Source organism: Eretmochelys imbricata, chromosome 1 (genome assembly GCF_965152235.1).
Source record: "Eretmochelys imbricata isolate rEreImb1 chromosome 1, rEreImb1.hap1, whole genome shotgun sequence".
NCBI lineage: Eukaryota > Metazoa > Chordata > Testudines > Cheloniidae > Eretmochelys > Eretmochelys imbricata.
The window spans coordinates 309,264,519-309,278,671 of record NC_135572.1 but is presented as its reverse complement, the minus strand read 5'-3'; the positions used below and the strand labels follow the sequence as shown (position 1 = coordinate 309,278,671).

The window sequence follows — 14,153 nt, the reverse complement described above, 5'->3', positions numbered from 1 at the left end:
CACAAGAAAGGCTGGCGCTCTCAGATGCGTATGGTATCTGTTTGTGTTCTCATGATTTTATAGAGATGATTATTATTTTTACCAAACACTGCTAAACAAAACCACTTCAAAAGTACAGATAAAACAAGTGAATTTATTTAACATTATTGCTTGGGAAATGGTGAATGTGCATATTTATTCCTGATAAATTGGATAAAATCCTATAATATACAAAGATGAGGCCTTGTCTAAAGTCCTATGCCCAGGGGTATAGGAAGCTGATGAAGAAGAGTATTTCCATAGCACTTATGGGTATCAGCACAACCATTGTAAACAATAAGTGCTGCATTGGGAATTCCAGCTCCTGGCATCTAATGGTTTATGTGAGGTTCATGTTGCACACACAAATGTTTAAGAAAGCCAACCTGACCTGGTGGTGCAGGGGAACAGTGAGCAGCCATGTGGAAGATTCAGAGTTGGAACAGGCTCAGCTACCCTCATTCTCTCTTTCCCCCTAAGGCGGGGCAGGCCAAATATATCAGACTGGTGATCTGTGCAGTCTTTAGAGGGAGAGGCAATAGGGGTGCATTCTGAAGGATTCTTATCCCTTCCCTTTCTCCAAGGTGCATATCTATAAAGCAAGATTTAGGACTAACCAGCAAAAAAATTCAGTACACTGCACAAAGGACGTATGACTCTCCTGTTGCCTTCACCATCCATTACTTTACATTACCCATGCATACTTTCAGCTAGTAAAAAGAGTGTTTGCCTTTCAGATCACGGCTTACAGAAATACGTAATGATTAGATTTTCCAGAATGCATCAAGCAATAAAATGTATTTTATATAGTGCAATTACATTTGCTTTCCTTTTGACTAAATCACTTTTTCCCTCTATATAGTTGTTTTTTGCTTTTGCCTTTTGTTACTTACCTTTTTCTTTGTTCAAATAGTGCAATAAGCATCCCCAGAAGCCCCCTTTTGAAAGTGTGTGTCTTTATTTATTTAATGGTACTCAGTTATTTTCATGTAACTAGCTCTGCTTCTTCTGTACAGAATAAGGAGTTTGTTTGCCGAGGACATGACTATGAGAGACTGGAGGCTTTCCAACAGCGAATGTTGAATGAGTTCCCACATGCCATTGCTATGCAACATGCCAATCAGCCCGATGAGACCATCTTTCAGGCAGAAGCACAGTGTATCCAAACTTTCACAAGATCATATTCTGCAGTTAATTTTTGCACACTTTTAAAAAAAAATTACATTGTTACAGCCAAATTCACGTGTGATGTAATTCCACTGAAATAATTGGAATTACATCAGGAAAGAATTTGACTTCTAACACTTTTTTTTATTCATAATTTCTTCAGGTAAATTATTTCCAGTAATTCTTTCATGTTTCTACATGGTTTTGTTTGTTTGTTTAAAAATCCTTGATGGGAGATCACTTGTTAAACATTTTGATTTCATTTAAATTAGTTTGCAGAACTGTCAGACTTTGAGCATTAGTATGTCAGTTTAAGTTGCAATAATACTAGTTCTTGATTTACAGAGCATGGTATCATAGGCTATGGGTGAAATCTGAAGGAGTATCCATAGTTAAATATTTTAATTTCCATATACTAGATAGCTGCATTTTAGAAGTAACTGTGACTTGTTAAAAGAAGTTAATGGTCTGGAAGCTTAAGGATGTGAACTTTCAGAATTTTTATTTCTTCACGCTTCAGGAACCAGTCTACTTGTTTTGCTGGTGATAGGTTAGTTTGGCCCTTAACTTTTTACATGTAGATCTGCAGATCTATGCAGTGACACCAATTCCTGAAAGCCAGGAGGTCCTGCAGAGAGAGGGCATCCCAGATAACATCAAGAGTTTTTATAAAGTGAATCACATCTGGAGATTCCGATACGACAGGCCATTCCACAAAGGGACCAAAGACAAGGAGAATGAATTCAAGGTACAGTACCATATAGTTTCCTGTACTACTGGTGCTGTATACCATTGTTCATAAGATAATTTATAGTTATGTGCTGAATGAATTAGATAAGAGTAAATTAAATGGACCCTGCAAATAATGGTAAATCAAGTGTCATTTCCATACTCTTCAGATTTTAATTAAAATAAGGAAGACAAACATAAGGCAAGATTGTCACTTGCCCTACATATCTGCACAAGCGAGTGAGAACATGTAAGAAGCCCGCTTACTTCCCTTCACACGCTACCTGCATAAGCTACCTATATAGCTTTGCAGGGGGAGAGCAGCACCCACACTGTTTGCTAAAACAGTTAAACTGGCACAGACTGGGAAGTAAAGTAATCTGCGCCAAGCATAAGGCATAGGTGATTCCTCCTGCGGAAGAAGGGGGAAGCAGGAACCAAATTGTGACTCTTTAAGTTACAATATGGTTCCTGGTCTGAGCTTGTGACATGACAACTACATGCTATCTTTTAATCCAGGTCCAAGCCACAAATTAGTCCCTAATAAATAAATTATTATTAATCCTATTAGCAAAAATATTGGTGTGTGGAAAATTCACTCTTGCCTTTTCCAGTACCAACCTTCACACTGACCCACAAGACACTTAGAAACTCTTTCAGCATATGCCTGCCTGGTTATATATATATATATGTACCTAGTCAAAGATATTCATCTCTTAGTAATGTATATATGAAATACATTTGTATATCTTGTGCTTCAATAAGGGAATTATTCAAATGGATAAAGTGTATTATCACATGTTGGTATTGCTGTAAACTTAGAGTAAGAACTATAAGGGTAATAAAAAGCACCATAAAAATGAGCTGAATCAGTTGTATATTCTGATTAAAGTTTAGGATTCTTTAATTGTACTACTCTGATGTATTTTATATAAGCATTATATTATATACTGTGGAACCTTGTAATTCAACAGACTTTTATGTCACAATAATGCTTTTAAATTACTTTAAGATATTTCCCTAAAAGGCATTTAATAGTATTATGTGTTTGTGGGTGATGTATGCAATACACTTTGATATATTGTAGGACTTGATAAAGGAGAGTCAGTCACTCTTTTTAAACATAAGTATTTTTCCCATTTATTCCTTATTTCAGGAATACAAAAACTAGAAACTGTCCTTTTTCCCAATAGATTAGGTTGTGAGTAGCTTTCATCTGTAGTCCATTTAGAGAACAGAGACCAGGATAAAAAGAGTATCCTCCACTCATGAGATCAGCAGAAATTAATAGTCAGTCCTAGACGGTAAAAGAGAAAATTGTATATTGTATTCTTTTGGGTGGTCATTTGAGCAGATTTAGCTATTACCACATTACTGCCATTCAATATCACAAGAATGAAGAAATCCATCAGTTAAGAAAAGATCAAACAAACCACTGAAAATAGGGCAAGGTGGCAAAAGCAATGTGCATTCTAGATCACGTGTCTCCAAAAGAACAACACACCAAATAATTTGCTTTTGTATTTTGCAGAGTCTGTGGGTGGAAAGAACAACATTGATCTTAGTGCAGAGTTTACCTGGGATATCCCGTTGGTTCGAAGTGGAAAAACGTGAAGTAGTGAGTATGAAGAGATCTATTAATAGACTCTTGCTTCCAAGTTCATTTTGGATACTGGCTTAGCAACTAGGTTACTTCTTTATATGTACAGCATGTAATAAACCAGATTTAAAGATTTATTAGTAATATCTAGTGTTGCTAGTGGCAGGAATCCATCTCAGCCTGCTTTTTATGCTGAATAAAATGATTTTTAAATCCTTCTATGGTACCTAGTTCCCATAAATAACTGAATAGCACTGGTAGGAACCACCAACCATCATTATGATTGATTCAAACAATTCAAGACAAAAAAACCAAGAAAAATATAGTCAGAGGTGACACTGAATGTCAGCAAGTTATTTTCTTAGAACCTGGTACGACAGTGTTCACTGCTTTGAATATTTATGGCCTAACATGTCTCTTGGTATACTTGAAAGGTAATCATTCTCAGGGCTCCCATTCTGCTAAAAGTGCCATGGGGGTGGATCCCTCTCTCTGCATGGAGCTCTATTAAAGTCACTGGGTCTCTGCATGGGTGCAGAAACCTGCCTATGTGAAGCTCATTGTAAGATCCAGGTCTAAAGTAGCAACCCATTACTAACAGCTTGTAATTTATTGTTTTTCTTCATAGTCAAATTTCAGGGAAACTTCTCTAATACATTCAAAACATATTCTGAAAAATAATCCTTCTTGTTTAAAGTTCTCTAGCTAACTTGGCAAGCTTCAGGCCCTGAAGGTTGGCACATGCAAATATTCTCCCTCTTGCCAAAGAAGACAGTCCAATACTAATGGGAAACTAGTCCCCATTGAACGCAGGTTTACTGCTGTACAAATTATTTCCTTTCTTTTTTATGTTGTTATTTTGTTTGTCAGTCTTTCTCTCATCCTTCTGGTATAGTCCTAACTGAAAAACAGCTACTCAATTTAGTACAAATCAAATGACACAATTCTGTGTAAAGCAAGAGAAAATCTGCTAGCTGATTGGTACTGTGGCTGCTCCAGCACACACAAATTCCCAGATTAATACAGCACAGCCCAATATTTTGCATAAAAAATGTCACCTCAAAACAGCAGGAGACCCTCCCGTAGGTACCTTTATCACCATTACAGTCAGTTTTTGCCAGCAATTATAGCTGAAATACTACAGTTTCCTCTATGCTTAGCATAGCACATACTTGCGTTGTCTCAAATACCACTGGGTGGTAACATCTGGTAAATGATGACAGCTATAGAGGCCAGAGAATAGTCTATTCTCTACTCTAGCTACTGAATTATAAAATTTCTTCTGCCTTTCCTGTCTTCTTGCAGTATATATTAGCAGCTAGGGAAACTCCTCTGACCCTTCAGTAAGGCACAGAAATCACTCCGGGCCTGATAATGAGTGCCCTGTTAATTTCACCAGCAGTTAAAGGGCTCAGTATTTTGCAGGTGTTCACCAGCTTTGCAGAGTCAAATAATATGAATTGCTGATGGAATTGGTCCTTGCTTGTGTGGTTGAAGTCATTCTGTTTTTGACCCCATATCTCACAAGGCAACCCAAGCATGTAGGAATTATCTACAAATATATGAGAAATTAGTAATACATAATAACCTTGTTTAGAGTCTAGAATTCAGCAAAAACAGCCTTTAATAAATTATCTGTTAAATATTTGAGAATTAAGCATGTTCTTGGTGATTTTTTTTCCCCCCAGGTGGAAATGAGTCCCCTCGAGAATGCTATTGAAGTGCTGGAAAATAAGAACCAACAGCTGAGAACTCTGATTAGTCAGTGTCAGACCCGACAGATGCAGAATATAAACCCACTCACAATGTGTCTGAATGGGGTCATAGATGCAGCAGTTAATGGTGGAGTTGCTAGGTACCAAGAGGTAAGCAGTTTATTTATAAAATATATTTTACGGATCTATCGTATTATCTGTTTCATGCATAGTTTTACTAATTTTAAGCTGTTTCTGTCTAACTCTTGCTCTGTATAAGAGCATACAGATGGTATTATATATAATGGATGCAAATAGTACTAATAGAAACTGCATTATACATAATCACCTATACTAAAATAAATATCAAAGGTGATATTAAATGTGTGATTTTTTTTTAATTTTATTATTTACATTTGAGTGTAAGTAGCACTATAAAATTATCATAGTGATAAGTAGATCCAGAATTATCTTGCATTCTTTGATGGTTACTTGTTTTTTGTTTTGTTTTTTGATGGTTACTTGTGAAAGGTTAAGCCACTCTATTTAAAATTAGTTTTATCACTCTTTCCTACATTGTGTCAGCTTCTTTTTAGGTCAGGAGACAGTTTTGAACAGTTTTCTATTTCTTAATGAGGTTGTTCTGCCAATAACACTGTTACATTTATTCCTTAATAAGAAAGGGTGTCTGTGACAACTTGTTCTCCTAGATCTTCTCCAAGTCTTTCAAGAAACCGATCTTCCTGGGAAAGTCTAGAAGGAAACAGTGTGTGCAATTGAAAAGTATTTTGTTTGTCACCTCTAACCTATATTCTTGCTGAAGAATTGTTCATGATCATCATCACGCTTGGGTCACCTTCATGATTACCTTAAATTTTTGGAATATTATCCCTGGACAGAGTTCTGTGGTATGTTGAAGCTGCAGCTCTTAGTAAAAAAGAAAGGATGTGAACACTACGAGTACTAGCTTGTTCTTGACATTTTCCCCAGAAGTCTTATAAGATATTTCTCTGTGTGTTGGAATCCCCCTACCATAGTATGAGAAGGTGAAGAAGTTGAATAACAGGCTTCAACCTACCCTGGAAACAATGGTCCACACCTAGCCATTTCAAAACATCTCATTTCAGATGCTGTCATCTCTTACACCTCTGGAAGCTGAGAGATAACACAGTGTGACTGAACACCAGTCACAAACTATGGGCCCACTGTAAATTAGTGCCCACTTTGATCATTTGCTGCCAGCATCTCAGACTTACACTAAGCCCTTCCAAAGATACTCACTGACTCAGTAATCTGCACTTGGATAGTTGAATGTTGCTAATCACCTCTCTTGCCGTGTGAAAGAAGAAGCTGAATACCACTTTGCCCACTTGACCGAAAGGTCAAAAGCAGTTTAAAGATTCACTGCTCACTCAGTATGTCAGATTTTTGAAGGCAGCAACTGAAGTAAGATGAAGGAAAATGAACCTGACACACTGTTGGGATGTACTGCTAATGCAGAAACAAATCATGAATTGTTAAACTAAAAGTTTTAGCCTGCTGCCTATTCCTCCCCTGTTCCTGTGATCTATGATCAACCCATATATTCCCCTCCACCCCGGGTGACACATAGTTGGTCCCTACCCCTTTTTCAGCTCTCCCCCTCACACACTTTTTTTTAAAGCTGGGGGAGGTGAAAGAAAATGTAAGACCATGAATAAATGAAACTGCTCTTGTTCTTTCTTTTCTAAGAAATAAGTGACCAAGGTAATATCTTTTATTGGACCAACTTCTGTTGGTGAGAGAGACAAGCATTCAAGCTTACAGAGAGCTCTCTTTGGGTCTGGGAAGGTACTCCGTGTCACAGCTAAAATACAAGGTGAAACAGATCTCATTTTATCATCTCATTATTTTTTCTCCTCTTCCTCCATTTCACAAAGGCATCACTCCATAATTGCTTTCCCTTACTTTCTCTTCTCTTCCCTTCTCTACAGGGCCACATACTCAATGTGTCTGTCCCCTTTCCAGCCCTGGATCTTCAGGCCTAAGCTCAGGGTAGACCTGAACTGTGAATACAGGCTCTTCAACAGATATCATCCTCCCTATTGCAGCATCCCTCACCCCAGGATAGGCCAGGACCCAGAAAACAGATTCTTCAGTCAACCCCTTCTTCTTGCAATCTAAGTTCCCTCCGCAGGGCCAAAAAGCACCCATCTCCTATTGTCCATGCTGTTTCTTAACACTCCTCCTTCTTTGGGTGCTTGCTCATGTCGATTCCATTCTAGGTGTGTGCATGCCCACGTGCACAGTCGTTGGAAATTTTTGCCTTAGCAATATCCGTAGGGTCGTCTGTGGCACCCCCTTGAGTGCCGCACCCATGCGCTGGTATATTAGGTGCCACCAGCCCTACAGCCTCTCAATTCCTTCTTACCACCCATGACGGTTGGTTGGAGCACCTTGTCTTGCATTGCAAATGTGTTAGTGGTTCTTTACAGCCCACTGTCTATCTTCTTTGTATATAATTTGTAGGTACTTAGTTAGCCATTAAGTTAAGTGTTAGGTTAGTTTGGTAGTTAGAGTCCCAGCTGGGACTTCGCCCCAGAGCAGGGCATGCCCTGTTCCCCCAGCTTCAAACCATGCTCGTCATGCAACAGGCCGATACCTATTAGTGACCCACGACAGCTGTTTGAAGTGCTTGAGGGAGTCCCATAGAAAGGACAAGTAAAGAATCTGTAAAAACTTTCACCCTAGAATCCAAAAGGAGCAGGATATCCGCTTGAGGGCCCTCCTCATGGAGGCAGCACTTCTTCCTGTGTTGGAGCCCTCCCGCTCGGACCGCACGCTGAGCACCTTGGCATTGGTACAGAGTGCACCACCAGCACTGGGCTCCGCTCAGCACTGTTCCCCCTCGTTGGTGCCTAGGAAGCAGCAAAAGAAGAAGAGCACCCCAGCACCAGAGGGGAAAGGGCCTTCAAGCAAAGGACCTATGTCAGGCCAGGTGCCCACCCCGGAGCTTACTGTGGATACCGCTGTGATCAGACTCTCTAGCCTGGCCAGTGATCTGCCTCCAACTCCCCGGCTTCTCCTAGGGCACTCGTTGCCCAAAGCAGCCCTGGCGGCTAAAGAACAAGCAGGCTGTCTGATACTGCTGTTGCTGCGCCAGACTCAGCTAAGATCCCAAAATTTAAGGGCAAGCCAGTCATGGACCTGCCACATACAGCAGTGGAGCATCCTCTCCGGACCTCAGGCATAAATCCCCATCTCCACAACCTAGGACCCCGGCACCACTCTCTCCCTACGAGGCATGGGACGCTGGAGTCGAGGCACTGATCCCCATACCCATGGTACTGGCAAGCTTCCCATCAAAGATCGCTGTGGCGCAGGTCACCCTCGCTTACACGGTCTCCCAGATGTCAGTCCCCACAGGGGTGGAGTCACTCCCTATCATGACACCAGTCTCAATCTCCTTGGTACTGTTTGTCAAGCAGGCACCAATCCTTGCCCGCATCTCACCGGTCGCCAACTAGGTCAGTCAGCAAACTCAGGCCTCGACATCTCCGCCTTGGTCGCCGGAAGGGCAATGGTCAGAGTCAGACTGGGAGTTCAGCCGCTTGCCGAGGAGTGGAGATTCTCTGCCGACCCGCAACACCAGTACAGCATCTGCAGCTGCGGCATGGCAGCAGGGATAGTAGCCCACACAATGGCCATGCTGGAACCCATGGGGTGTGTCCATAATGCTGGTCCCGTATTCCCACCAGTCTTCCCTGGCTGCCTCTGGCACCGCTGGCACCGGAGTCAGAACATGACACTGACTCCAAAGCAGGGACAGTGCAGCAGGCTTCAACACCCAAGGAGCCATCCCCAGAGAGGGAAGGTGAACCGGCCCCTCCCCCAGCAGTACAATCATCGTCGTCTCCAGATGAAGTGGTGGCAGGTCCCTCCCAAACAGGCAGCCCCCTCGACGACTTCCAGGAGCACCAGGCCCTCCTTAAATGCTGGCTGCCAATTTGAACTTAAAAAGTAAGTTCGCGGAGGACTCCAACAACCTCTTTAATGTTATATCCTCCTCCGGTGCCTGTCCACGCAGTGGTCCTTACGATTGCCAAATCGCTGTGGCAGACACCCTCTTCCATTCCGCCTACTTCTAAGAAGGTGGAAAAGAAGTATTACGTCCCTGCAAAAGGGTTTGAATATTTGTGCACACACCCTCCAGCGGCATCACTGGTCATGTCCACTGTTAATGAAAGGGACAGGCAGAGCCAAGTCAGTGGCACGCCAAAAAACAAAGATGCCAAGAGACTAGACTTGTTTGGCAGAAAAGTTTATTTGACAGCAAGCCTGCAATTTTGGATTTCTAACCCCCAGGCCCTGTTAGGCAGGTACAATTTTAATAGCAAATTCAAGGAGGCCCTCCCACAGGACCGAGCCCAGGAGTTTGCCGCTTTGGTGGAAGAAGGCACAGCAGCGGCTAGAGGGGCCCTCCAGATGGCCTGGGATGCTACGGACTCACCAGCCAGGGTGGTCGCCTTGGTGGTGGCCAAGAGGCACAGCTGCAGTCCTCCAGGTTATTCCAGGAGATGCAGGTCACCATTCAGGACTCCTCTTTGAGGGGGCAGGGCTCTTCTCCATGCTCACGGACACAAGGCTTCACGGCCTTAAAGACTCCCGGGCCACCCTCTGCTCCTTGGGCCTTCATACCCTCAGCATACCAGGAAGCCGTTCGGCCCTCCACCTCCCCAGTCTAGGTCCTGCGGGACTCCCCAGCTGGGCACCTACAGGAGAAAGGATAGAGGCTAGGGGTCTAAGCCGCGTTACACGTTGTTTTCCCATTCGTCTGCTCAGCCTGGCCCTTCCAGAAACCAAGGAGGCCAGAAGCAGTCATTTTGAGGGTGTGCTTGAGGATGGCTCCTCAGTCAGTTCCCAGGATACGCCCTCCCACTCTTTCCTCAACCGCTGCGCCCCTTCCGGTCGGCCTGGTCATGGCTGACCTTGGACCGTTAGGTGCTCAAAGTAATATCTTCAGGGTACACCCTGCAGTTCGTGACTGACCCTCCCTCCCACCCCTCTTCCCCATCCCTCTTCAGGGACCTGTTTCACGAGCAACTCCTCATTCAAGAGGTCGAGAACCTCCTGCGCTGGGGGCGGCAGAGGAAGTCCTTCGGGACATGAAAGGAAAAGGGTTCTACTCCCGCTACTTCCTAATCCCGCTACTTCCTAATCCTATGTCGCCTCAACAAGTCTCTCAAGAAGTTGAAGTTTCATATAGTCTCCCTGCCCTCCATCACCCCCTCCTTGGATCTGGATGACTGGTACGGTGCCCCCAACCTGAAGGATTTCCATATTTCCATTTTCCCAGGGCACAGGCACTTCCTCCATTTTGTGCTGGGCCAGCACCACTTCCAATTCACAGAGCTGCTCTTCAGTCTCTCATCAGCCTCAAGGGTATTCACAAAGTGCATAGCACCAGTGGCCGCTTACCTGAGGTGCTGGGGTGTTCAAATTTACCTGTACTTCGACAACTGGCTGATAAAAGGCTGGTCCCGGGATCAAATATGGTGGCATCTTGATCCGGTTTGCTCCACCTGTCGTGACCTGGGGCTGTTAATAAATGAGAAAAAGTTGACCTTAATTCCAGTGCAATGCATAGAGTTCATTGAAGCGGTCCTCAACTCTACTCAGACCAGAGCCTTCCTCCCCGAGGCTCAGTTCCAAGCCATGACAGACTTGATCTTGTGCATGCAAGCCCATCATCTCACCACCAGTCACACATGCCTGCGATTGTTGGGCCACAATGGCGGCCTCCACTTACATAGTCCGGCACGCATGGCTCTGCCTCAGATCCCTGCAGGTGTGGCTGGTGTTGGTCTACGTCCCCAACAGACACAGAATGGACCATGTGGTCAGGGTCCCGGACCTGTACTGTCATCACTCACTTGGTGGCAGAATCCTGCATTAGTGTTGGAGGGAGTTCCCTTAGTGGCTCCGTCCCATTGGTGACCCTCATCTCTAATGCCTCAGACCTGGGGTGGGGAGCCCACCTGGGCAATCTCAGCATGCAAGGCCATTGGTCATGTCACGATCGCTTCCTCCACATCAACGTCGGGGAGCTCAGAGCAGTTCTCCTGGTCTGCCAAGCTTTCCTACCTCACATAGAAAGCAGGGTGGTCCAGATCCTGACAGACAATACAGCTGCTTATGTTCTATATCAACAAGCAAGACAGAGCCAGATCGTCTTCCCTTTGCCAAGAAGCCCTCAGGCTCCGGGACTTCTGTACTACATGACATTCATCTCGTAGCTGCCCGTCGGGGCCAGGAACGCTTTGGCAGATTGCCTCAGCAGGACCTTCTCATCTCGCCACCAATGGTCCCTCCATCTGGAAGTGGTCAGCCTCTTCTACTAGAGGTGAGGGACTTCCCAGGTGGACCTGTTCACACCCAGGCAGAACAGGAAATGACACGTTTTCTGCTCAATTTTGGGGGGTCGACAGAGGCTCCCTGTCGGACGCTTTTCTGCTCCCATGGTCAGGGGCTCTGTTGTACACCTTCCCTCCCAGTGCCGTTAATTCACAGGGTCCTCATGAAGATGAAGCTGCACAGGGTGAAGGTGATCCTCATAGTGCCGGCTTGGCTGCACCAACACTGGTTCAGCATGGTGCTGGACCTCTCGGTGGCTGCTCTGTTACAGCTGCTGCTCAGGCCAGACCTGCTGTCCCAAAACCACAGCAGTCTTCTGCATCAGAACCTGGTGGTTCTGCACCTAACAGCTTGGCTGCTGCATGGTTAAATGCAGAAAAGCAGGAGCGCTCGGCCGGTGTTCAACAGGCCCTGTTGGACAGCAGAAAGCCCTCCACCAGAGCGACCTAAATGGCCAAATGGAAGCGGTTCACTTATTGGACCTCGGATAAAGGCTTTTTATACAAGAAATGGCTGCCATTTATTTGTGCGGGTGATCTCTGTGTATAAGTTGCATATCAGTTTGTTCAAAAAGAACAGCAGTACCTTTAAATATGAAAATGGGTCTATAACTGTGATACATGATTTTGTTATTCTGTACTGCTGCGGGAAGAGTTGGGGTTTTGTTTTGAAAAACCTGGTGCCTTAAAGCTGTTGTAAACATATCCATCAAAATTTGTTGTGACTTTGCGCTGTGATTATGTTCTGCTCAGGCATTCTTTGTGAAGGAATATATATTGAACCACCCAGAGGATGGGGAGAAGATCACACGCTTGAGAGAGCTGATGCTTGAGCAGGTAAAATGGAGAAAAGACAAAGCAGAGAGCCTGCTGTGTATTCTAGCTGAAATTGATATGTTCCCAGATAAGATATGAAATTGCAGTGTTTAGCTGCTCAATGGCCCTCAATATTTTCTGTATAAGTTTTCAGATAGCCTGCAACTCCCTATAAGTAGGTTTAAAAGTGTAGTTAACTTAATCTCTCTGATCCTCTTCATCCTCTTTTCCTCTGTCCAAAAAAATATAAGTGGACCAGTAAGAGGCAGAACTTCCTTTCATATGATGGCAAGTATTTGTTTTATTTGCATATTGTTACATATTTTACCTGACACTGCTATGACTAAAAAGTATATTGTAGCAATAATACAACTTGTATTATGTTAATTAAATAATTAATTATTTTTAAAAACCATTCCACAAATACTTGCCTGACTAGGAAATAAAAATAGACTGCAACTAAGGAATTGAGAGGATGCACGTTATATAAAAATTTACGATCACTATTTGATCTTTGAACTGTTTTTCTCCTTTTTTCCTGTTATATTTGTTTTTATTGTGTGGTTTGAATTACTTAATGTAGACGTTACTATTTATGGAAAATAAAGATAAATGAGCTGCATAGTTTGTGATGAATTGAAAGGAAGAGAGGTCCTGGGAAATAACATTATTGACTATGTCTACTTTTTATTTTGATACTTTATTTTCCCCTTTGTTTCACCAATAAAATAAAATTTGAAAAGGAACTTTAAATATTCACTTGGTTAAGTGATAAGCTGGATAAACTTTACCTACTTGCTAAGCTGGTCAAAACATCCAACAAAACATTTTCCAATAAAAAAGGGTTTTTTTTGTCAAAATAGAAATTTTCTGCAGGAAAAATCAGTTTTGGCTGAAATTTTCATTGGGAAAAACGTAGATGAAATGTTTTGTTTCTACATGTTGACCCCATAGATTTCCATGATGCACTGCAGTGGCTCAGTTGCAGGGAAAGCCATGATGCATCATGTAAGATGGAGTCCAGCTGGAGAGCAGGGCCCCTACGAGAGAATGGGGCACAAGGGATCCAAGGGTAAACTCCCATGAGGCACCACAACACCTCTAGCAGAAGCAGAAATTAATGTTGACCTGCACTGAAACAAAATGGTTATTTTCACCTGTGATGATAAAGTCAATGCAGCTCTGCTGATTTACACCCACTGAGATGCTGGCCCAAAATGTCTGCTGGATGCTCTCATTCAAAGATATTACAGCATAATGTAACTATTCTATTTTACATTAAAGTTTATTTGGCTCATCACTTAACCAAGCCAAAGTTTTAAATCCATCTAAGTAAAGCTGAACAAGATAATAAGTGATATGTTTTGGTGCTATTACTCTCAAGCCTGGTGGACTTTTGTCCTTCATATAAAGCCACCACATTAATTATCACTGCTTAGGAGATACCTGGTAGAGGAATAACATGGGTTCTGTAGTCATAGCAGGATATGCATTCCAAGAACTGTGTTTGGACACATCCCTGTTGTCTGCCCAGACCTGCTGGCTCCTTACCAGAGTTGTCATCTCTCACGTTTCTATGCAGCGACATTTCCTTCCCAGTATTGTTTGGGGAAAGTCTTCATTCATATTTTTAGAACTGCTTATTCACACATTTCACACCAAGTCAGGTTTTCTCTACACATTCAACAAAGCCACTGGTATCAAGCCAGCTAAGTTCTTCTGAAAATCAAGCAGCAC

The 14,153-nt window shown here is 43.1% G+C and overlaps 1 protein-coding gene across 1 annotated transcript in view; it reads left to right on the top strand.

Moving 5' to 3' along the window:
• The window catches only part of DOCK4 (dedicator of cytokinesis 4), a 412,253-nt gene that overhangs the window by 380,820 nt on the left and 17,280 nt on the right, over positions 1–14,153 (top strand). The window contains exons 40-44 of the mRNA XM_077807794.1: positions 1,035–1,176; positions 1,767–1,933; positions 3,446–3,532; positions 5,203–5,379; positions 12,354–12,437. Of these exons, the coding sequence (XP_077663920.1) occupies positions 1,035–1,176; positions 1,767–1,933; positions 3,446–3,532; positions 5,203–5,379; positions 12,354–12,437 (657 nt within the window). The remainder of the gene's footprint in view (positions 1–1,034; positions 1,177–1,766; positions 1,934–3,445; positions 3,533–5,202; positions 5,380–12,353; positions 12,438–14,153) is intronic.